This window comes from Daphnia pulex, chromosome 6 (assembly GCF_021134715.1).
Source record: "Daphnia pulex isolate KAP4 chromosome 6, ASM2113471v1".
Lineage (NCBI taxonomy): Eukaryota > Metazoa > Arthropoda > Branchiopoda > Diplostraca > Daphniidae > Daphnia > Daphnia pulex.
In genome coordinates this window covers 2640738-2665192 of record NC_060022.1, presented here as the reverse complement: position 1 = coordinate 2665192, position 24455 = coordinate 2640738, and the positions used below count along the sequence as shown (strand labels likewise).

The window sequence follows — 24455 nt, the reverse complement described above, 5'->3', positions numbered from 1 at the left end:
GATTAGTTTATGACCTCACCGATATCACGATAGCACAAAATCACGGTTTCGTAACAAGAAAAAACCCCGATTCCATACCAGTACTGTTCATACTGATTTGTATATAAACAACATCGATAACGATATGCGCTTATCTAATATGTTTTATTCAACGTAGACGAAACCGTTAAAGATTCGTTCAGAGGAGAATGCTGGTATATAATCAAGTCGGATATCGACAGAAAAAGACGACAACAGGGCATCTTTGTGGGACACATAAACATCTCTGTCCGATTGCTTTTAACGGCGTAAGAGCAACGCGTGAAAATGAACAAATCTGTATATTAAAGTAAAACAACAAAATTTAGTACTGCAAACCGTTGAACAAAGTGGCCTGATTTGATTCGTGACAGCCTTGGCCCTTGCTTATCCAGTCCCAGACTAACATGCAGATTCACACACCGAAAAAAACAACAACAATGTACTACCACCACAAGAATGGCAGTCGATGTGCAGGTTGCGATCTGGATAATCCAACAAAGACTTAAAGATAAACCCCCATTTGAATTTGAAACCCCTACGAGGACTAGAGACAAAAAAAAAATATATGAGATGCGCATCTGTGACGCGCGCTAAGGAAAACAGGGCATTAGTCCAGTCTGTCATTAATTAGCTAGCAACGAATACTTGTTCATTGTGTTACACGATGAGAGGATACATATTTCACGATAGCTCCCCAATCGGTGCGTTTTGCAACCACAATTTGTGGAGGTAAGAATAGAGCGAATCCGAGACGCTCACTTTGTAGGGAGTGGGATTCAAATTTCTCTTGTGATCTTGGCGGATAGTTCCTAGCTGGTGTTGAACACGATGACGTAATTGTTCCATGGATGGCAAGGGCTGAGAACATGTACCGTTCTGCCAGTAGATATGCAGCAACGGCTCAACCCGAGCAGGACTGACGTAGGCTCGCTTTGATTCCAGGAAAGGGTGGCGGCAAAGAACTCGATTGCCAGCCAATGGTGGAGGTTCACCATGTTTCTGCATTAAATCTATCAAAGCGTGACCTGCAAAAAAGTTAATGAGTGTCAGTCTCGAGTCAATGTGATGGGGATGATGAACTATAAATTGCATACCATCTGATCCGTAAAGGCGATAGATGTCTTTACGTCCTGGAATGGTCACCTTTTCGAGATCCTCTGATAATTTGATCTTGGGCTGTTTGTTGATCTCTACAAGCTTATAAACACAGCCAAGAGCAGGTTGCTTTTGGCAAGTCACTGAGGAATCAGAGAAAAATACAATAGAAAGATTTGTTGAAATTGCAAATTGAATTACATTTTACTTACCGAGATGAGTTCCAATACCAAAACAATCAATCTGATGATGCTGATCGTTTAAACTGGAAAATAATTTGAATTATGAGCAATTTTTTTAAAAGCAATGTTAACTATTAAACCGGCATTCTTCTACGTTTGATTATGCATGCAGAATGCAACTATTGGGTGTGTATTACTTACCTCAGTATGGTTTCTTCATTGATGTCATTACTAGCAACGATGGACAACTGAGAAAACCAAGGAATGGCCAATTCTTCGGCGATTTTCCGGAAGGCATCACGGGCTCGGTTCGAAAGATAGGCTAGGTCACCCGAGTCCAGCCGAATTCCAATGGGTCTGTAGCCAAAATCGCTCAATGCCACAGCCACTGCACAGAAATTCAGTAATCCACTTCTGCTCAAAGCGAACATAAAAGAATACCCCAAAACGAGTTTAGTAATCGTTCCAAATAAAATGAAATAATTTTTAAAAATAATAAAAAAAAGGGCTACATTTTTATAAATAATATTCACACAATCTGTAGTGTATATGTATGGATTTAAAAGAAACTAATCAAGCTGGGACAATTAGAAAAAGAACAAATGATGCGCAATCGAAAAGCTCAGAAAAGAAATTTAACGGTCAATAACAAACTGATACGATAAGAGATTACTAATGACGCTATATACATGTAAGTGTAAGGTTTCAATCAATGCGGATGAAATTTATAAGGGAGGGACCTGTAATGGAGACGTGGCTCCGATACATAGCGCTGACTAGGGGTTTCTCCGCTCCAACTGGCAAAAAGTGAAAGACCAATCACAAAAAGAAAACAGACAAGAAGAGAAATAAGGCCGCATAGTCTTGTGTTCTTTTTCTGTCGTACCAATAATTGTCTAAATAAGGATCATTCACCCGTTCCTCTGTTCACTCGCATTGGTCACAGCTGATGATCGAATATAGTACCTGAGAACTTCATAAGTGTCGACTAGGGCTGTGAAACCATCAGGGAATGCCATGGCGTAGGAAATAAAAGCTGCCAATTCCCCGTCGTTAGCTTCCTGCAACAGAATACCGAGCAGTGCAGCCAACTGATCGCGCCGCCTTGTACACGCCTCCACAAAATCGCGACTCTCTATCAAATCTGAACCATTTTCATTCTGCACCGCCAAATCCTATTTTACAGCATAAAAAAAGGTAATAGCTTGTTCAACTCACGTAAACGCTACTTATAGCGTAAGTGGACAACCTACGCGAGTTTTTAAATCAGCTAGTGTAGAGAAAGAACTAATGTATGCATGAGCATGAGTTCCTTTGACTGGTATGTGAAACAGTTTACCAGCCAAAACATTGCTAGTGCCGTCGAAACCACCTATTTTAATAGGAAATAAATTAAAAGATTAGCATGGAACTATGTTAAAATATGTTAACAAAGAATAAGACCTAGATAAGCATATTTGGATGCAGAAAGCCCTCCATCAGGACCTTGGGCTCTACGTAAACCAAATTCAAGAAGTTTAATCCTCTTTCCTGCTGCCATTCGAAATCTTGCAGCATTGGTGGCAATTAAGCTAGAAAACAGCGAGTTAAATTGTGAAATATACAAATGGGCTTATTTGATTTACCTAGAGTAGTTGATCAAATTCAGAAATGTTGTTTCTAACAGCTGGACTACAATAAGTGGCCCTTCGACCCTCAACAAGGGAACTCTGCAAAATAAAGCTGTACTTGGAACCAACAGAACTGTGTACCGTAATCGTAAAATACCTGGGAAACACGACTGAACCTTCAGGAATGGCAAAGAGAGTCACATCTTCTACCGTAAGGTCCTTCAAATAACGAAAGAACTCTTCCTCAATGTAGGGAGGCAGGATTTGCTTGAGATAAGCTATATCACTGTCACTATAGCGAAAGTTATATAGAAACTTTATGCATTCTTCGAGACCAGCAAATATTGTGAATTCCCCAGAGAACGGGTTTTTCCTGAAAAACAGATCAAAGACCGCTGTGTCTTCCACTTTCCCCGATTTCCAGTACGCGTACGCCATGGTGAGCTGGTACAGATCTGAAAACATTACATTGTTCAAAGAAACATGACGGTAAATTAAACTTTTCATTTCTCTGTATCACTAAATTCAAATACCGGTAAGTAATGGTTGAATAATTTCATTTTGTTTTTGGCGCTGGTGGTTAACCTTAACAGCAGTACCTTCCGTAGGAGTCGACATGTTTACCTTTTAGGACATTTGAAGGTTGAATCAGTTCACATCTTACTCGATAGATAGAGCAAGCTTCTTACAAAATAATTTTAAAAACAATTTGAATTTTTGTTCATTTTTTACATGTTCAAAGTTTCATAGTCAAAGTTCAAGATTTGAATCGCGTTCAAACATTGAAATGAGGCTAGTATTTACTTTTTAACGTCCACAATTTGTAAATCGTCCGGTCTACGTTTAAATAAACCAAAAAAATTTGCTTGGTTTGTTGAATAATAAATCGTATTATAACAAGAATGGATGAAAAACTTTCAATTGAAAATGACGATACCTTTTTATTGAGAGGGGTCTTCGCAGTGCGAAAGTTCCCGCGTGCAGCGAGTGAAGCGTCGGCCGGGCTAGTGGCAACCTATAGATATCAACCGCAAGTGTATACAAGGTATTAAAGGGCGTCAGCAGACAAGGAGTCCAAGTAGCTCAGCTCAGCTCAGCTATCGATCAAACTTCGTGCCTGCCACCGTCTAACAAAGGCAAAAACGATTCACGTAGGCTACCGTGTTTGCGTGAACCCCAAACGAAAAGGTAAACATCTTTCGCCGACAAACAGGAGAACTGACTTTCGCACGCTAGAATAGCGTGTGAAAGAATCATAGAATTTGATCAAACCTCCAATTTAACAACGTCTCAACTATTGCCAAGAAGCAGTTGACGTCACGCTTTTTGGGAGGCCGCTCAACGTTTGCTTAAGAAAAAAACGTTGGGAGAGCGCTTGACTGAATTATGTTTAAATGTTGACAGGTCATATTTAGCCAAAAAATGCGCATCGCTACTAATTTTGGATAATTGGTCTCATTTGTAGAATAGTGCTCGTCTAAAACGCCAGCGTGTCATTAGAGCGGTGACATCGATTGCGTAAATGTCGTAAATTCGGCGGGAACTTGATAATGCAGATGAGAAATAGACGATGGTTTTTACCGGGTATAGTGCGGAAGGACGTAACGATCGTTGATGGTATACTATATATAAAGCCCCTCTGCAGAGTGTGTGTTATTGCGGATGACCTATGTCCATCAGGGGGGAAATTGCATCGAGTAAGGCGAGTTTCATTCCGCTTCCGTCTGCACTACAACACGAAACATGATCACGACGTCAAAAGAAATTGCACGCCATCACGCCATTTGCTCGTTGGCAACTATAGAACGGAATTAAGAAAATATGCTGCGATATACTTACGACAACCTATTATCGGATTCCTCTGGTCAAGATTCGATTTAAAGAACCGTTATTTGCATACTCTGTAATGTATTAAATCATGTTAATAGGGGAAGCGTCAAGCAAAGTTATTAAATATCAGACTGAGTGAGTGATTGTGGGCAATGGAAAACGCCTTTGAAGGATTTCACTCTAAAAATATTGTGAACTGACTTGGATGTGGTTGGCATCCAAACGGAAAGAAAGGGCAATCCGATATCCATATAAAGCCATCTTCGCAGTTGGATGAACCTAAAATGTCCAGTTGCAGGTGAACTACAAGAATATCCCGGGGCAGTGTTAGGGGAGGAGCGCGGATGCGTTTCTTTCTTCTGAAAAGTAATATAAAAGACGGTATGTGCTAGCCTATAACATATAGCCCTTTGTTCCTTCAAACAGCTGACCTTGGAGTCACTCGCTCGAAACCTACAACAAGAAAATTACTTATAACGTTCCTCCTGACCTTTTTACTTTTTTTTTAACAACCGTTCGACTCCCAATTTTCATTTTCCAACTGGTGGTTACCGCTTTTAAACTCCCGACAAAGTCCGATTCTACTACACGTAACACCCAAGTTGAATTGCTGTTTCTTTTTTCTTTCTCGCGCTACATATAATTAGAAAGGCTCATTTTTACCGAGTATTAGACCGCGACTAAAGTCAAGCCGATGGGAGGAGTGGGGCTTCTTCCGGTTCTAGTACATAACTCTCCGTTCCATGCAACATCCACTTTTCTAACCAAATAGACATACTGGGACGGACAAGGATATACCTACGGTCAAGAACACACAAACAAAAGATTAATGGCAACAACAAAAAATTGCATTCCCACAAACAACAAAAAATTGGTTGATTCTGTGTGCACATTGAACTACTTAAGGCCGTTGCTATGGAGACCCTGTCCCCATTATGAGGGAAAGGGGAAATGAAAGTTGGAACCAAACACACTTTCCTGTTCCATTCTCTATTAGGTCGCTACCTAGGGTAGAAGTCATGGACTAGAATAGCAATTTGAACGAAAAAAATAGGCACGGGATGTGACGGAATGATGCAATGTTTAATTTGAAGAGACAAGGAATCCATCATTTGATTTATTGTCAATACCGTGGGGTAATGAGAAAAAAAAAATTAGTAGGGATGATAGCGGGGTTGGTGGTGCCCGTCTTCTCTGTCATGATGAACATTACCACGATTTTGTCCCGTCCTGTCCTGCCCGCGGTCTTCGTACGATCGATCTCGATGATGACTTCGGTCATCGTAATGTCTATCTCTCGACTGTCGTGAGTCATGACGGGAATAAGAGTCACGATAATCTCTTTGACGCCGACCGTAAGGACGGCGCTGTCCCCTGTATCCACCTCCCCGGTCCATCTCTCCCCTCTGTTGATTGCGATTGAAATTGTTACCCCACGGATCCACAATAGGCGGATTAGACAATGGTTTATTCTTCAGCTTCATGAATTCGGCGTCGTTCTCTGTGTAGCGCTGGGAAAACTCTTCTTCGCATTCGGCCAGAAAACACTTTTGCTCTTCCGTCAACTCCATTTTAAACTATTCTCTGAAGATTTTTGGCACGTACGTCAATGTCTGGGCAACTGTAATAGACGCACAAAACACAGTTCTATTAGAATGAGCTGTAGGCATACGTTTTCAGGTAAAGATTTAGAGATTACCTGACTCTGTTAAAATATAATCACGAATCAAGGCATAGAAACCAGTTTTGGTAGGTTGGGTAGGTAAAGATCCTTTAACTGCTGAATTGACTTCAAACATCCTGCAACAAAGAAAATAATTTTAGTCAAGGTAGACATTGAAACATTTTTCAGTGTAAACATACCACCCCAAATGACGACCGCACTTGTTGCAAACACAGGCTTTCCAACTGTATCCAGGGAACCAAGTAGAATCTGAGACCCACTGTAAAGAATAAATGCCATTATAATTAAAGTATTCTATTTAGGCTGTCTAAAGAAAAGATAAAACAGGAAATGAAGATGCAACCTTGCCAACTCCTTTACAAGAAGAATTTTTCAAAGTGACTACATCAAAAACATTGCCCGCTGGGTTTTTCAATTTTTGCACAGGTACGGTTTTCACAACTTTGGTGGCTCTTTGCTCATAAACAATGGTTTCGTTTCTCACACTCAAACTAAATGGACTGGCAGTGTCTAAAAATGATCCCCCATCATCCTGAGAAAGGCCACACATTCGACACAAAAAAATGTTTGGAATAGTTGCATTAATTTCTTCTATTTGGTTGTCGAAGGGGAATTTTGCATCGCCTTCGCACGTTAGACAAGGACAAAAGAGATAACAGCAACAAAGGACAACTAATAAAAATCTTGACACTAACATTACGGGGTTGTAAAACGTATTGCACTGCATGTTACTGAGTAATCTGTCTTAGCAAAAAGATGAGGAAACTACTAAATAAATCTAATTAGGAAGAAAATCCTCCCACTTTTAAAAAAGAAGTCAGAAATCTGTTACCTGTCAGTTTGTAGTTTTGTACTGCCACAGATGAGGCTTCATGGAGTATGGGGTATCTGCGCGCATTTTGTTTACGTTTTTCCTTTTTCTTTTATTTCGTGAAATTCTTTAACTTGGATTTCCCCGACGGAAATGCGACATGAAAGAACGAAACGAACAATCAAGACTAATTAAGGAAAAATGTTAGTGTATTTCACAATTTTTTAAAATTTTGAATGAGGACAGCGATGTCAAAATATACGGAAGTAGGTCGATAAGGAGCGCCACAGCTGAAAGTTAAGCCGGGCGGCCAATACGCAGTTGGAAAAATATTTTCATTTCGCAAGAATTTCCTCTTATAAATTTGAGTAAGAGGTGGATGTTATCAACATTAGTGAAGACTAGAAAGTTCAGTTGTTGGATTGGTTTTTCATCATAATAATTTAAATAAAAGGAAAGCAAAAGAATAATACGATTGTGATCCTGCCTGGTCGATCACGAAATTTCGCATCTTTATTTAAATAAAAGATATGAAAAGAAGTGAAACGCCATCAATTTGGGGACGAAAATTGTAATTCAAGCCAATCAGAAAGTCGCTCTGCCATTTAATCTCAAGTTTAAGACGTCCGGCTCTACCCACTCAAACGGAAAAAGGGAAGAAAGAAAAAGAAATACGCCAGGACAACACAAAGAGGCTAGGGATTTTTAAGTGACCTCAATTTTATAAATAAAAATGTCCGCCATGTAGGGGACTTCCTCAACAAAAGAGTTCACACAGCCCATGGTGACTGTATAAATCGATATCTAGTTACATAACTCTCCTGTGTGTGTGTTTAATGCCGATGTATTACAAGTTATGTATACGAGTGTGTCTTACATAAGTGACTTAATAGCACGAGAACAACAGAACCAAAAAAAGAGCTTGTAAATAAAGGTGAATTTTTGGTTGCCAAATTGGCCATCGAAGAAGGCGAAAGTGTGCCGAAAGTGTGCGGCCGGCTCTGGTGGCATGCGTTGGCAACTTTTTCCCCCCGTTCTTTTTTGTTTGTATACACACACACACTGACCTCACGTATACATCAGTGTGTGTCGTATACGAAAAGCGTGTGAAAGGCCGAGAGAAATAAAGGAGAAAGGAAAGAAGAGGGAAGAAGAAGAGAAAAATCTGCTCTATCCGTAATAACCGGTCGTTTCTTTCAACATTAAAAATAGCTTTTTCTTGTTATTTTTCAAATATCTGTGATGCACACACACATATATCTATTTGGCCTATGGATAAATTTGAGCTCTTTTTTCTTTTGTTGTTAACCGGCTTTTTAACAAGGGCTTTGTTGTTGTTGCTGGAACGGCTGGTGCCATCTAGTGGCTAGTCGTTTCCCGACAACTTTCAAAACAAAAGACGCCGGTCTTTGTTATCTGAGTGCTTGCAGCGGCCAGTTACCAAAGGTGTCGTTATCAAAGACAAAACTCAATTAATTAAATGAATAATAAACGCCAAACGGCTTAAAATAAACTACTACCAAACAATTTCGTAAAATCAGATGAGTAAATAGCAGTAAAAGTGATAAAATGAACTTGAAATGAAATTGACCGCTAGGTGGCAGAGTGTTACACTTGACGACAACCACAATTTAGTTGTTGTTGTCCAACTAGGATTTCCCTCGCGTTTCCCTCTCCTCCTTTTCCTACTCTCTCCAAAACAAAGACTCGCAGTTCTCGTTCGACCGCTGACTCGCGAGTTGCGCTCATCTTCAAGTCCCTCTCCTTTCCGACTCTTTTGTTTTCTTCACCTTTTTATTATCAAAACGAAATTAAAATTCTGTGCTTCCCTTATTTATAAATCCCGACAAAAAAAGTCTTGAAAGATTTCGGCCATTCACAACGAAACTGAACGATTCTCCCGAAAAAAACTTGTTGTGTGTGTGTGAGTTTGCCATCCATCGTATTTTCGTCCTTTGTGATTGGGACCCACTTTTTCGAGGCAAGATTTTTTGGGTTGCCCGTGCGTACATACTATTTCTGGGAGCCATTGTTTTTCTTTTCTGCGATCCCCAACGAAACATTTTTGGGCCGGGAATTATTTTCGTTCGAGTTTGAGAAACCATGTTGAACTTGCTGGCCGATTGGACTCGCAATTCGTTTGAAATTAATCCCAGATGTCTGTACGAGATCCACGATAGCACAATACTGGACAATTTCCGCTAGGTTATTTTTTGGGGGGGTCTTTATTTGAGAGTTAAATTCGATACTTCCAAAAATTAGTTTGTACAAAATCGCTCACAAAGAATGTCGACAGGGAAGCGTTTGGCTAAAAGATCAATTGTCGGTACAAAAGTGGTGGTTCTTCGTGAAGATGGCCTTTATTATCCAGGTAATATAATATTTCTAAACTTTGATTATTTAGAGTACGAGTATTGATTCTTTGTTTATTTTTGGCTCACGATAAAAAGGTATAATTCAAGCGGTAAAGACGGCTGAAATGGATCCGTCCAGGGGGCAGTTGTTCTCTCACACGAAATACGCCGTCCGTTCAATCATGGAGACTGCAGGTCACCCTGGCCGTCAGCAACTGCTTGAATACTCTGAAGTCGATCTGATTGGCCCAGGTTTCCAGTCAACGGCCGGCTTGACTCTCCAGCCCGGCCAAAAGGTGTACATAACCTTTACCGGTCGTGAAGTAGCCGGTCACGTCACCAAACACCGACCCGACGTCGATGAAGTTCACATCACTTTGCAAGTCTCCAATTCGGTAATTAAACAAAATTTTTCCATTAACATTTCATGTGTGTGTGTGTGTGGTCTACACCAGTTAGTAGGGGGCGTTTCCGTTTTCTGCCCCAATCAAGTGATGTCAACAAGCTAAGCTTTTGATATTTTCGTACGGCCTTGGAGCGGCCATCTTTTTTCTCTCCCAGAAGACGTAGTCGCATATGTATCTCAGAGAGCTTTTCATCCGCACGCTAAACTAACCTTGGGCCAACCCACTGTATGTGTAGCTGCAATAACTTTTTACTTTTGTGAAAAATTTTTCGGTGGAAAAAATGCCGATGATGACATCAGCAGATGCAGCGCGTGATGCAACTGTGACGTCACAGCAAAAATTCTGGGGTTTCTCTCTCTCCTTTTTGTTTTGGCCAAAAGTAGGCCATTTTTGTTGTTGTTGTTGTTGGACTCGGGGAAAATAAATTACTATTGGACTAACGCCTCTTTTTCGCAGGCCCCTCCCATTATTGATACCATGTGAAACCGGGCGGATATATTTTGTCAGATACGGTAGTATACAATATGGATGCATTTAGGGCTGAAATAGAGAGGAAATGCTTATATTAAAACAACCCGGTCGTCTGCATTGAACGAGGAGGTTGTTGTTGTTGTTGTTGTTTTCTGACGCAATCAACAGTAGAGTCAATGGCCGCTGTAGAGCCAAGGCCTTTTCTCCCGGGTGCCCAAGTGTTTGTCTAAAGAGATTTTTCCTATTTTGCCTTGCGGCAGAGCTGCTGCTGCTGCTCAAGGGTGAAACCTTGGCTTTGTTAAAATACATCCTCTTGGTAACACACACACTAACAGCAGCAGGGTGAGGGTTGAGAAATATATCAAAAGAGTTGAATGACCGGTGCCATTTTCAACTACTGACAGGAAGAAGAGTGGCGGGTGGTATTCTAATCCTTCCCAAATGGAAATGAGATTTCTGTCGACCTTGAATCGTGTCTATACATGTTCAGATATGAAAATATATCTGTGATGATACCATTTTTATTATTTTTCGAAAAAGCCGGTGTTTTTGTTGCCCCATCCCCTTGTTTTGTAAACAAAGAAGTTTCTCCCGATTGGTTCATTTCGGGAGGAGGTAATGGAACGCGCGCGCGCAGGGCCGCCATGTGTGACGTCAATTCTCCCAACGTCATCAAAATTTCCTTGGCGGCCATTTTGGTTTTTTGGTGTGTGTCGTCGTTATTCCTCGGGTTGCGGATAAAAACAACTGCGCACCGGCATGTGTGCGAATGTAAACAAAAATCTCTCTTGGCCTTTCTCCCGCCGAGTGTGTTCTTGACGCAACCGGTTTTTCCATCTTGTTTGGAATTTTTCGTTTCTTTTTTTTCCGTTTTTATTATTATTGTGCGTATATGTACAGCAGCAGCAGCGATGGCGTCGTGCGGTTTTTGCCCGTTGACGACGCCACTGCGGTGTGACGACGTTGCGTACGTACAATAAATATGGTGGCCTCAGGTGTTTAGCTGCTGCGCCGCCTGCTGCAGAAGAAGAAAAGGGCGTTTCATTGATTTCGGGGTTCCGTTATGTGTCGCCGAACCTGTAAAAGGAAATATCAACAACTACGCAGGGCCACCACACGCCACCCGTTAGGCAAAATAGTCTTAACACAATAATACGTGTGTGTGTGTGTGGATATTTGAGCAAGAGAGAAAGAAAAACCTGGTAACCTCAATAAGATATAGAGAACAAGGCCGCAACGTTAGGTTTTACTATTTCTTCATTTTTGCCTTGTTAATCCGTCCAGATCTTTCTATTCTTTGTTTATCTTCCTGGCGACCAAAGAGCAACTCGTTATCTCACATCTGAATAATTTATTTATTTATTCTCCTATTAATTATTGCAGAATTCGGTTGATATCGTCAAACGAATGGAAGAGGTACGACTGATGGAGTCGAGGAAATCACTCCGGCTGATGGATCAACACGACGTGGATTTCGCACGATTGGCTGAAGGAGTTGTCGGTGGGCTGACTGCATCCGTTAATGGACACCAGGATTGTTCACAATCCAACCATCATCAAATCAGTGTTGGCAATCCGCCCCGCAAGCGCTGCTCATCCGCATCAACGTCCGGAATCGACGTACCCGGCGCCTTCTTCGGGTAAGCCCAAAACCAAACAACCCAAAAGATCTTCCGGCGCAGCTTTCTAATATAGTCGTCGTCCTGATTGTTGGTAGTAGCCAGTGGATATGGGACGGAGAATTTTTATTTTATTTTTCAAGGGACAATTAAGAAGAATGTAGGTAAGAGTCACGGCATGAAGCCGAGGCCGAGTGAAAGTGGGTGAATGCCGTGAGTGACGTCACGGCACGATTTCTGCACGCGGTAAAAAGGAGAGGCGTCCGCGTGTCAGTGGGTCACGGGCCGATTATCTTCATCTGGAAAGCGACTAGAAAGGGACCAACCAAAAGTTGTTACACCAACCGAGGAAAACCGAGAAAAGTGTAACAAACAACAACAACAACACGAACCCCCCCCCCCCCCTTCTTTTTTGATGGGTGGAGTTATTGAAACCGCTTTAAAAAATAACTCTCTCTCTTATATATATATTTGCCGTTGTTGAATTGATGAAGTTTCTCGATGAGGTTGACCCATTTCTTATTTAATTTCTCCCCCGTCATTCACTTTCTCTCTACATTGATCGAGACGTTATCCATCGGAAGTTGGGATTTGATTTCTAGTCCGGATTAAGTGCTCTCAATTTGTTTCGAAAAAATCTATCGAGCGAAAATTGGATACCGCCGGAAGTTGTACAAGAGATCGAGCAGTCAGCTTGTTCCATATTTTATTGACGCGCGGCCTAGAATCAGCGAAAGTTTTCCAGTAAAATGACGCAATCCATCAATTCCTCCAAGAAAATAAGAGAAACAACAAAAAATGAACAGGAAGTCGAAACTCCTGGTGACACAACAAGTCCGTTGAACTTTTCCTGATAAGATTATGTCGGATTTTGCGCAAACGTGGTAGCAAACACGTTCGATCCCGAGTTCTTTTTTGTCTGCGCATCAACCGAAAAAACGCACGTCCCAACGCAAAACAAAAGACTCTCATCCGGGGTCGATGTACAGTGGCCGTCTGGTTGTCTCATGTTTACACCGATAACCGATTCGAATGTGTGATTGTTGTCGTCGTCGTCGGCGATTGACGTCACAGAGTCTGTGCAAGGTGGTTGACGTCACAGCATCTAATAACCTGTGCAATCTGTTCCTTTTTGTTATTTGGCGACGCCCACCATCACGTTAGGTCGCGTAAGCGTCGCTCCAGTCCGAGTAGTGCCAACGGCGCGGCCGACGTCATCATGGACGAAGATGAAGACAGCGATGTTATGGATGAATGCGCAGCCGCCATGGTCCTCATGCGTCTCTCCTGCAGTCCTCATTCCCCTCGATGGGAAGGTGAGTTTTATCAAATAAAAATGGGCGTCCCTTTTATACATGTTGAACTGTGTAATAATGACCGGCTTACGCAACAGATGTTGCAGCATGGCAGCAGAGTAATCACAGTAGCAGTAGCAGCAGTGGGGCTTTTTCGTGGCGCGGAAGTGTGTCTAGCAGCAGTGATTCACCACCGCACGCTTCGTCGTCGGGTTCAACAGGAGCGGCCGGCCGGGTTCTTCCGGTCGGCACTGGGCGCAAGCTGAAATTTCGTTCGGCAACACCGTCGCCGCCTTTGATGAGCGGCAGCGCCCCTGCTAATTTCTCGGGAAGTCTCAACAAATTTCATCCGGGTGCTACTAGAGCTCCTGTTGCCAAAAACGCCCAGGACGATGGAATCGTCAGCGATGAATCCATCAGCGAATGCGATGAAGGGCCCTCTCCTTCGCAGGTATATTTTAATTGGGTTTGTTTTGTAATTTTATTTAATTACCCCCATCCATCATCAGGTTAGAACAATTTATCAGTGTACCTGGCCCGGCTGCTTGACTACTACAGACAATTGCGAGGCCATCGAGACCCACGTCCGCTCCATCCATCTCGGGCCACGTCAAATCGATGAAGAGATCAGCGATCACGAGGAAGAGTTTTATTACACGGAAGTGGAAGAGGAAGGTGATGAAGAGATTGCGGATCAGCAGTCGACCACTCTACCTCCAATGGCTGAGGTCGTCGAATCCTCAGTCGCTCAAACGCAGAGCTTTCAGCAACCGCATCCAGGCTGGATGGCTAGTTCGCCACCCACATTGTCCCACATGGACATGGCAAGACCTCCGCACGAAGGTCGGTAGACCCCCGAGCAGCGTGACACCGAAAAATTAATTGGAAAAATGAACCGGTTTCTTTTATCTAATTAGATCCAGAATATCAACGCGCATTGATGAAGGCGAGGCCGATCGCTATACCGGCACGTGTCCGCAGCATTTCATGGTCTTCCGGTTACGGATATGGCTCGGTAAGTTGCCACGCCCTACTAAACTACACGACCGTGATCAATGTCAATTATAGATTTTCACTAATTTTTTAAAATTTATTTGTTATTATTCTAGAATGCGCTCAAACAGGCCAAAGTGGTTGTGTCGCCCAAAACGTCTCCTTCACCGGCGCCCCCACTAGCGCCACCATCTACTACCGGAGCTTCGGTCTTTACAGTCAAGAGCAGTCCCGTTCGTCGGCCCCGCGGCGAGGCCAAAAAGTGCCGCAAGGTTTACGGAATGGAACACCGCGAGCAGTGGTGCACTCAATGCAAATGGAAAAAGGCTTGCACTCGCTTCGGCGAGTGAAACAAATGACTATACCACACCCCAATGTGTACGTATATATATACTATTTAATCCTTTCCGAGAAAAAGAAAAACAACCGCTCGGATTTCCGACTGTAGAAATTTAATCCGTTTTCCGCTTGATTTTGACATGGAACAAACGTCTCCCCTCCTTTTTCTTTGTCTGATTGTGTTTTGTTGTTTCATGGCTATTTTTCTTTTTATTGTTGTCGACAGGAAATTTTTTTTTAAATTTTGATGTCTGGTGCTGGATGTATTGCGGAATAGGAGCCAAGTTTTTGTGCGGATGACGGATCTCAAAAGATCTATGACACTTGGCGCGCTGGGCGGTTGATATTGTTTGAAACCATTTTTACTTGCGGGCAACTTTTTGACAAAAGACAAAAAAACGTTTTGACTTTATTTTTTATTTTTTTAATTATTATTGGCTTTCGTATTTGTTATGACAAATTCATGCCGGAGCGTGTTGTTGTGTGTGCATAATTTTCGTTGTGAAGATGCAGTGTTGTTTTGTATCTTGCCACTGACCAGGCTGCCGTAGCTCAGTGACGATTTCTCTGACTGGTGTCGTTATTACCTCTCGTACAACATCATTGAAAAAATATTGTTTTCATCCCTATGTCCCACCTCATATCTGCGTTACTCTCAAAAAAGCTTTGTACAGCGTTAGATGGCTTTTTTCTCTACCAATGTTTCTTTATTTCGTCGATTTAGAGTTATTTTTGCAATAACGCTGCGTGAATTTTAACGTTTATAGATTTACCCTATTTAGACCTGATTTTGTTTTTCCATCTCCTTTGTAGTTCGCATAGTGGGGGGTTTTGTTTCTGTGTTTTTTTCTCATTTCATTCTCAAGACCGATGGACTTTTGAAAAATGTTTGGTTTTTTCTCCTTACAAAAATGGTGTTTTAGTTTCTTAATTGCTTTTTTTCTGTATTTTTTTTATCCCTTTTTTCGCGCGTGTCGACCCAGAGTTTTATGGCGAGATTTTTAAATTTTTCAATATACAAATTTCCTCTCGAATTCTGAATTTTGTTTTATTACAAACTGGCAACGCTGTCAATTGCCTGTTCGAACAGCATACGAAACTTTCGTCAGTGTCTAAAAGCAAGCCGTAAGAAATGGCGGACGCCGCAGCACGTTCGCTCCAGTACGAGTATAAAGCCAATTCTAATTTGGTTTTACAAGCTGACGTTCGTTTAATCGATCGCCGAGCACGAGATGAAGCCACCGGTGAGGTTATGTCCCTTACTGGGAAGTTGGAAGGAACTCGCATGGGTGACAAAGCCCAACGGATGAAACCGGCAAAACGTCAGAAGCGTGATCCCAACAAAACTGATATTGGTGGTAAAAATGGTGGAAAAGGACCTTTGCAAAGCGACAACCTGGATGAAATCTCTGGCATCATCTACAGGCCCAAAACGCAGGACACCAAACAGACTTACGAAGTGCTTCTCAGTTTTATTCAGGAAGCGTTGAGTGATCAACCCAGAGATGTGTTGTGTGGTGCTGCTGATGAAGTCCTCACGGTTCTCAAGAACGACAAGCTCAAGGATAAGGAGAAGAAAAAGGAAACAGAGGCTATGCTTGGCTCCTTGCCAGAAGAAAGATTTGCCCTGCTCGTTAACCTGGGTAAGAAGATCACAGATTGGGGCCAAGACGAGAAAATGGGTACTGGAGAAGAGCAAATGGACGACCAGTATGGCATCAATGTGCAATTTGAAGACACAGACGAAGAAAACGAAGAAGAAAATGTGTATGGAGAGATTGGAGAAGAAGATGACGGTGAGGATGAAGCTGATGAAGCTGAAACAGACCATGCCATTCATGCTGATGCTGTCGCAAGTGGCGTCGATTTGGGCGGTAAAAAAGAGAAGAAATTGCATCCCCTCGATATTGATGCCTATTGGCTTCAGAGGAAGCTGTCAAAGTTTTACAGTGACCCCATGGTGTCTCAAGCCAGAGCCGGTGAAGTCCTCAACATCCTCAAGAATATCCAGGATGAAAGAGAATGTGAAAATCAGCTAGTTGTCTTGCTTGGTTTTGACTGCTTTGACTTCATCAAGCTGCTTAAACAAAACAGACACATGATTCTTTACTGTTCGTTACTGGCATCCGCACAGAGCGAAGCTGAACGTCGAAGCATTCAAGACGAGATGAAGAGCAATCCCCATCTGAACAAGATCCTTCGACAATTAGATACTGTGAGGGACGACACTGGAATCGAACCGATGGAAGTCGATTTTAAAAAGAGTTCACGTCAAGGTACTTCTGCCTCCAAAGAAGTCGGAGGTGGAGGACAGGAAGGGTACAGTGGCATTCCAGGTCTTCGAGAGCTACTGGACTTGGAGGATCTTGCATTCGCTCAGGGCTCTCACTTCATGGCCAACAAAAAGTGTACACTTCCAGAAGGTATAATAATTTAGTTTCTCATCTTTTAATTTCAATCAAAATTTAAACATGGACTTGTATTGCAGGTTCTTTCCGAAAACAGCGTAAAGGCTACGAAGAAGTTCATGTGCCACCATTGAAACCTAGGCCTTTTGATGCTGATGAAATGCTTATTCCTATCGATAAACTTCCAACCTACGCCCAACCAGCTTTCGAAGGATTCAAAACGCTCAACAGAATCCAGTCTAAAATCTATAAAACAGCTCTCGAATCGGATGAGAACATGTTAATTTGCGCCCCAACCGGCGCCGGCAAAACCAACGTGGCTTTGTTGACAATGATGAGAGAATTGGGCAAGTACATCAATCCGGACGGAACAATTCGCGTTGATGAATTCAAAATCATCTACGTTGCACCCATGCGTTCGCTCGTACAAGAGATGGTGGGCAGTTTTGGCAAAAGACTGGCGCCTTTCAACCTGAAAGTTGCCGAATTGACGGGCGACCATCAACTCAGCCGTGAAGAAATTGCACAAACTCAGGTGATTGTCTGCACGCCCGAAAAGTGGGACATTATCACTCGCAAATCAGGAGACCGAACCTACACGCAACTGGTCAAGTTGATGATCTTTGACGAAATTCACTTGTTGCACGACGACCGTGGTCCAGTTTTGGAAGCCTTGGTAGCTCGTACTATCCGCACCGTCGAATCCACTCAAGAAGATTTGCGATTGGTGGGTCTTTCTGCCACGCTTCCCAATTACGAAGATGTGGCCACTTTCTTGCGTGTCCGACCCAAGACGGGTCTATTCTTCTTCGACAACAGCTACCGCCCTGTACCCTTGGAACAGCAGTACGTTGGAATCACGGAGAAGAAAGCTGTTAAGCGTTATCAGATTATGAACGAAATTGTATACGAGAAGGTAATGGAGCACGCCGGCAAGAATCAAATTCTCGTCTTCGTTCATTCGAGGAAAGAAACCGGCAAAACAGCACGTTCCATCCGCGATCTTTGTTTGGAGAAAGACTCTCTGGGAGCCTTTCTACGTGAGGGTTCCGCTTCTACGGAAGTTTTGCGCAATGAAGCCGAACAAGTTAAGAATCAGGAGCTGAAGGACCTACTTCCCTATGGTTTTGCCATCCATCACGCTGGTATGAGCCGTGTGGACCGTGCTTTGGTCGAAGATTTGTTTGCTGATCGTCACATCCAGTTGCTCGTTTCCACAGCTACTTTGGCCTGGGTAAATATAATAACTAATCAGAGCGTTTTAGAAAAGGTCAAATTTTAACGATTTTTTTACCAATATTAGGGTGTCAATTTGCCAGCCCATACTGTCATCATCAAAGGAACGCAAGTCTACAATCCGGAGAAAGGTCGATGGTGCGAACTTGGATCTCTCGATGTCTTGCAAATGTTGGGTCGTGCTGGTCGACCGCAGTACGATACCAAAGGTGAAGGTATCCTCATCACCAACCACAGCGAGTTACAGTATTACCTGTCGCTGCAAAATCAGCAATTGCCCGTCGAGTCGCAAATGGTCAGCAAACTACCAGACATGCTGAACGCTGAAATCGTTTCCGGCACAGTGCAAAATGTCAAAGACGCCGTCCATTGGTTGAGCTACACTTATCTCTACATCAGGATGCTTCGTTCACCGCAACTTTACGGCATATCGGTCGACAAACTAAAGGAAGATCCGATGCTCGAGCAACACCGAGCTGACTTGATCCATACGGCAGCAGTTTCACTTGAGAAGAGCCAGCTGCTCAAATACGATCGCAAATCCGGTCAACTTCAAGGTACTGTATTTTACATTGCAATTTTGTTATAATGTCCACAGAAATTGATGGGTCTTGTGTTGGAATGTAGGCACGGAATTGGGAAGAATTGCCAGTCATTATTATTGCACCAACGCAAGCATGGCAACCTACAACCAGCTGTTGAAGCCAACTTTGAGCGAAATTGAACTATTCCGAGTTTTTTCGCTCTCTTCCGAGTTCCGCAACATCACCGTACGTGACGAAGAGAAATTGGAACTTCAGAAACTTATGGAACGTGTGCCTATACCCATCAAAGAAAGTATCGAGGAGCCTAGTGCTAAAGTCAACGTTCTATTGCAAGCCTACATTTCGCAGCTGAAACTGGAAGGCTTCGCTTTGATGGCTGACATGGTTTACGTGACTCAGTCAGCTGGTCGTCTCATCCGAGCCATTTTCGAGATGGTTCTTAGCCGAGGATGGGCCCAGCTAGCTGATAAAGCCCTCTCACTGAGCAAGATGATTAATCGTCGCATGTGGCAATCCATGTCGCCGCTTCGGCAATTTAAGAAGATGCCAGAGGAGATCATTCGAAAATTGGAGAAAAAGAGTTTGCCGTGGGAAAGACTTTACGATCTAGGCCCTACCGAAATGGGAGAACTTATTCGAGCTCCTAAATTGGGCAAGACCATCCACAAGTATGTTCATCAGTTTCCCAAGCTGGAGTTGTCTACTCACATTCAGCCAATCACTCGCTCCACGCTCAAAGTGGAATTGACCATTACTCCCGATTTCCAGTGGGACGACAAGATTCACGGCAAAGCTGAAGCTTTCTGGATCTTTGTCGAGGATGTGGACTCTGAGGTTATTCTCCACCACGAATACTTTCTTTTGAAATCGATTTACGCACAAGACGAACATCTGGTCAAGTTCTTCGTTCCAGTTTTCGAACCTCTGCCACCCCACTACTTTATCCGCGTTGTTTCGGATCATTGGATTTCCTCGGAGACGCAGTTGCCTGTTTCATTCCGTCACTTGATTTTGCCGGATAAATACCCACCACCGACTGAGCTGTTGGATTTGCAGCCGCTTCCTGTCACTGCTTTGCGTAATCGATCCTACGAAGCTCTCTACGCCGACTCGTTCCAGCAGTTCAATCCCATTCAGACGCAAGTGTTTAACGCGCTGTACAACACCGACGATAACGTCTTTATTGGTGCTCCAACTGGAGCTGGAAAAACCATTTGTGCTGAATTTGCCATTCTGCGCCTTTTCAGTCAGAAAGAACAAGAGGCTTCGGCTGAAGGAGTAGCTGAAGTTGAAGCTCGTTGCGTCTACGTTACCCCCAATCAAGAACTTGCGGATAATCTCTTCATCAACTGGCAAGACAAATTCGCATCGCGATTAGGCAAGAAAGTGGCCATGTTGACTGGAGAAACAGGCACCGACCTGAAACTTTTGGCTAAGGCCAACATCTTGATCTCGATTCCAGAGCACTGGGATGTTTTGTCACGTCGTTGGAAGCAGAGGAAGAATGTCCAGAACGTTCACTTGTTTATCGTCGATGAACTTCAATTGCTGGGCGGAGAAGACGGGCCTACACTCGAAGTAGTTTGCTCAAGAATGCGCTACATCGGTGCCCAGCTTCAGAAACCCATCAGGTTAGTGGCCTTGAGTCACTCTTTGGCCAATGCCAAGGACGTTTCGCAGTGGTTGGGTTGCCCAGCAAACGGCAGTTTCAATTTCCACCCGAACGTGCGACCAGTTCCGTTGGAACTTCACATCCAGGGATTTAACATCACCCACAATGCGTCTCGCCTCATTGCCATGGCTAAACCTCTGCATAACGCTATTTCTAAGCATTCACCGAAAAAGCCGGTACTGGTCTTTGTTCCGTCGCGAAAGCAGTCTCGCGTGACGGCCTTCGATATCCTGACTTACGCCGCCGCCGAGAACGAACCGGAACGCTATCTCCATGCCGAGTTGGAGGACATCAAACCTTTCATCCAACGGCTAACCGACAAGACACTCCACGAAACACTTAAGCAAGGTGTTGGATACTTGCACGAAGGTCTTACAGTCCAAGACAGAAGAATTGTGGAGCAGCTGTTTGAACTTGGGGCCATCCAGATCGTTGTCGTTTCGCGCACTCTTTGTTGGGCTGTCTCCGTTCACGCTCACCTGGTTATCATTATGGACACGCAAAGTTACAACGGTCAACAACACATGTACGATGACTATCCCATTACCGATTTGATCCAGATGGCTGGCAGGGCTAATCGACCGCGCGAAGATGACGACGCTAAATGCGTTCTCCTGTGCCAATCGTCCAAAAAAGATTTCTATAAAAAGGTAAACTTGGAAACTTTCTCCTAATGTTGTAACACTTGATTGTTATTTATTTGTTTCTTTCTTTTCTAGTTCTTGTACGAACCATTGCCCATCGAGAGCCATTTGGACCATTGCCTTCACGATCATTTCAACGCCGAAATCGTGACCAAAACAATTGAAAACAAGCAGGACGCTGTCGACAACTTGACGTGGACCTTTTTGTACCGGCGGATGACTCAGAATCCCAACTACTACAATCTTCAGGGAGTGAGTCATCGACACTTGTCTGACCACTTGTCCGAGTTGGTGGAAAGCACGCTGAATGACTTGGAGCAATCCAAGTGCATTACCATCGAGGAAGAAATCGACGTTAGTCCGCTTAATTTGGGCATGATTGCTGCCTACTATTGCATCCACTACACGACGATCGAGTTGTTCAGCTTGTCGCTCAACGCCAAGACCAAAATCCGTGGTTTATTGGAAATTATTTCAGCAGCCGCCGAGTATAAGAGCGTGCCAGTCCGGCATGGAGAAGAAGCCGTATTACGTCAGTTGGCTACCAGACTTCCCAATAAGCCTCAGACTAATGCCAAGTTTAGCGATCCCCACACTAAAACGTTCCTCTTGCTGCAAGCTCATTTGTCTCGCGTCCAGTTGCCAGCGGAGTTGCAGCAGGATACGGAACTCATTCTGGGCAAGGCGATTCGATTGATTCAGGCCTCTGTGGATGTGCTCAGCTCCAACGGATGGCTTTCACCAGCTGTGGCCGCCATGGAGTTATCGCAGATGGTGACTCAAGCTATGTGGTCCAAGGATTCGTACCTGAAGCAGCTACCTCATTTCACCACCGAGATTGTCAAACGGTGCACCGACAAGGGACTCGAAACAATCTTCGACGTCATGGAAATGGAGGACGACGAGCGCAACACTCTACTCGGACTTAATGAGTCCCAGATGGCGGACGTCGCGCGATTCTGCAATCGTTACCCCAACATCGAGTTGGGATTTGACGTTTTGGATCGCGATCGAATCACTTCAGGACAATCTGTAGTGATTGCAGTGAACCTTGAACGTGAAGATGAAGTCGTTGGCCCAGTCCTTGCTCCTTTCTTCCCACAGAAACGCGAAGAAGGCTGGTGGGTAGTAATCGGCGACCCGAAGGCTAATGCTCTCGTTTCCATCAAACGTCAGACATTACAGCAGAAGGCCAAAGTCAAATTGGATTTTGCGGCTCCAACGACTCCTGGCCAGCATTCTTACACCATTTATTTCATGAGCGATTCGTACACGGGATGTGATCAAGAGTACAAGTTTACCATCGATGTCAAGGAACCATCAAACTCTGAAGATTCTGACTCTGGTTCCAACTAAACATGAAGTCCAAAACTTTTTCAATCTTTATTTTTGTTTCCATTTTTGCTGGTATCATGACCGGTTTCGTTTTTAAAACATTGTGAGAAATGTCATGCCACTAAGCATATTTGCTCGCTATGAATAAAATGCGCTAAATCATTTCAATTGTTTGCACACGTGAGATTTATTTCGAATTATTGATTGGAAAAATTCGATTAATCACAAATAAAATTACACTAGGTTTCACAATCATATTTAAGCGGGAGTAACTTATAAGCGTTTTAATTTATACAAACTGATCATTTGTAAGAAACATGAGTCAGATCATTTTTGAAGTTCCATGAGATTCCGTCACCTCGTGGAGGATGAACAGATGGAAAGAAAACGCACCACCATGTTCTGAGAGAAGAACAATTAATCACCGAACATAAAGCTTTAGCAATTTAAACTTGATTACCTTCCTTCAGAGAGCCCAAGAAATATCCGCCAATTTTCATAAGTACCGTAGTCATGTGGGTTGACAAAGACATTTCCTTCTAATCGTTTAGCTTCGCGGTCATCTTTGTTAGTCAAATTTTCAATGCTCGTTTCCCCTCTGGATATAAGTCTGGCGTGCCACCCAACTAAGGCACTCAAGGCAGCTAAAACTCCGGCACAGAGTATTGCCTCCGTTACAGCGACAGCCCTTCTCAGTGATCTTGGTCGAGGTGCTGGAGCTACTTCTTCTACCTGCTAATTAAATGATTAAGAGTTTCAACAGTTTGTATGCACGTTCGTTTGATATTCATTGATACCACTGGATGCACATGAGATCCGTTACTGAATACTGGGTATCCTATTGGTTCCGAAGGATCGAAATTTGATAATTCGTGAAGCTGAAATTCAAACCGATTAGATATGTTCGTGCAATTTCACATGTAAACAATACACTTACAATGACTGGGGCTCCGAAAATGAAAAGGAAAATCATTCCTAGTACAACGTACGCCATGAAAAGAAAAAAATATCGGTGGTTGAAATGGCCAACACAGTTATTCAACCAAGGGCAGTGCTGTAAATAAATGTTATAATTAAAATTGAGAGAAAAACTAAAAAGGGTGGTTGGCAATGTGTGTTTCTTACATGGTCCATCCTGAGGATACAAGTCCGACAAATTGAGCAGTGATGAGTTCGCTCAGGTTTGGCTGACTGACACTTTTTACAGCGAGCTTTAATGTGGGGAATTTGGTCTACCTAATAATTACATTATATAAGTGTTGGCAAAATAAAAATTGCATCACAACAGAATTTACATTTGGAGGGTTTCCTGGAGGTGTTATTAAAGCCATGTAGTAGTGAAATACTACATTAAGTAAAATCCAATGCCCAAATATCACAAGGGCGATGGTGAGCTCTGCACTGATGTTCCAATAAAATGAGAGTCCAATCCAATATGCAACACCAACAACAAATTGAATCAAGAGCCAGACTAGAGTGACAAATATCTGAATACAGATAAAATAGAAAATGTTCACATAACTCTGTGTTAAACATGAAACAATTTAAAATTACCCTTCCTAGGGAATCGGCGAAATGATCGACCACCCATATTATTGGTTCAATAAACCGGTCAGTTACTGAATCCCAGTCTACTGACAGTTGAGGGATATTGCTAATCTTCTGTCGTACTTTCTTCCATATCTGTTTCCTTGTGATTCTAAATAATTGAGAATAACAATGGTGAAAGTATAAATTGAACTTGTAATTAAGCACTTTACCTGGATATGACAAAATTGGAAAAAAGGGCAAGCTTTGATATGAATCTCATTTTCAATTTCCCCATTCCCCCTTATGAAAAAATAAGAAAATAAATAGTATGGTGGCGCCATCTACTGGTCATGGAAAGAAACGTTAATTGTTCC

The 24455-nt window shown here is 43.0% G+C and overlaps 6 protein-coding genes across 25 annotated transcripts; 2 read left to right on the top strand and 4 right to left on the bottom strand.

Annotated features, from left to right (window-relative positions):
- Positions 1-125: 125 nt before the first annotated feature.
- On the bottom strand, positions 126-7261 carry LOC124196330 (nicotinate phosphoribosyltransferase-like). 19 transcript variants are annotated; one of them, XM_046591322.1, is made up of 19 exons: positions 6766-7261; positions 6602-6681; positions 6438-6538; positions 5402-6359; positions 5252-5319; positions 5170-5191; positions 4069-5097; positions 3846-3923; positions 3442-3532; positions 3066-3363; positions 2924-3007; positions 2742-2869; positions 2552-2670; positions 2265-2473; positions 2039-2095; positions 1500-1712; positions 1329-1381; positions 1116-1259; positions 126-1046 (listed from the first exon to the last, which is right to left on the bottom strand). In XM_046591322.1, exons 7-19 carry the CDS (start codon positions 4102-4104, stop codon positions 703-705), a joined length of 1854 nt encoding a protein of 617 aa, XP_046447278.1. In that variant the 5' UTR covers positions 4105-5097; positions 5170-5191; positions 5252-5319; positions 5402-6359; positions 6438-6538; positions 6602-6681; positions 6766-7261; the 3' UTR covers positions 126-702. The 19 variants fall into 19 exon arrangements, with proteins under 19 accessions (XP_046447278.1, XP_046447274.1, XP_046447277.1 ...); XM_046591318.1 differs by having other exon boundaries at positions 4069-4637; positions 4748-4809; positions 4871-6359; XM_046591321.1 differs by having other exon boundaries at positions 4069-4637; positions 4754-4809; positions 4871-6359.
- Positions 5893-6309, bottom strand: LOC124196150 (RNA guanine-N7 methyltransferase activating subunit-like). Its single transcript, XM_046590964.1, has one exon. It carries the CDS (start codon positions 6307-6309, stop codon positions 5893-5895), a length of 417 nt encoding a protein of 138 aa, XP_046446920.1.
- Positions 6316-7149, bottom strand: LOC124196149 (protein cereblon-like). The gene is made up of 5 exons (XM_046590963.1): positions 7123-7149; positions 6766-6954; positions 6602-6681; positions 6438-6538; positions 6316-6359 (listed from the first exon to the last, which is right to left on the bottom strand). The coding sequence occupies exons 1-5, from the start codon at positions 7147-7149 to the stop codon at positions 6316-6318; spliced, it is 441 nt and encodes a 146-aa protein (XP_046446919.1).
- Positions 7262-8925: 1664 nt separating the features above from the next.
- On the top strand, positions 8926-23285 carry LOC124196333 (zinc finger protein 704-like). 2 transcript variants are annotated; one of them, XM_046591332.1, is made up of 10 exons: positions 8936-9604; positions 9684-9982; positions 11849-12105; positions 13249-13400; positions 13478-13830; positions 13889-14222; positions 14297-14394; positions 14489-14731; positions 17142-17147; positions 23271-23285. In XM_046591332.1, exons 1-8 carry the CDS (start codon positions 9520-9522, stop codon positions 14720-14722), a joined length of 1812 nt encoding a protein of 603 aa, XP_046447288.1. In that variant the 5' UTR covers positions 8936-9519; the 3' UTR covers positions 14723-14731; positions 17142-17147; positions 23271-23285. The 2 variants fall into 2 exon arrangements, with proteins under 2 accessions (XP_046447287.1, XP_046447288.1); XM_046591331.1 differs by lacking the exons at positions 17142-17147; positions 23271-23285 and adding an exon at positions 14938-15745 and having other exon boundaries at positions 8926-9604; positions 14489-14750.
- LOC124196323 (U5 small nuclear ribonucleoprotein 200 kDa helicase-like) lies at positions 15799-22719 on the top strand. The gene is made up of 5 exons (XM_046591273.1): positions 15799-17134; positions 17200-18353; positions 18423-18912; positions 18983-21222; positions 21292-22719. The coding sequence occupies exons 1-5, from the start codon at positions 15844-15846 to the stop codon at positions 22570-22572; spliced, it is 6456 nt and encodes a 2151-aa protein (XP_046447229.1). The 5' UTR covers positions 15799-15843; the 3' UTR covers positions 22573-22719.
- On the bottom strand, positions 22720-24393 carry LOC124196338 (palmitoyltransferase ZDHHC16B-like). The gene is made up of 8 exons (XM_046591345.1): positions 24312-24393; positions 24106-24250; positions 23847-24038; positions 23677-23787; positions 23489-23605; positions 23349-23429; positions 23012-23286; positions 22720-22953 (listed from the first exon to the last, which is right to left on the bottom strand). The coding sequence occupies exons 1-8, from the start codon at positions 24374-24376 to the stop codon at positions 22854-22856; spliced, it is 1086 nt and encodes a 361-aa protein (XP_046447301.1). The 5' UTR covers positions 24377-24393; the 3' UTR covers positions 22720-22853.
- Between the last annotated feature and the right edge of the window lie 62 nt (positions 24394-24455).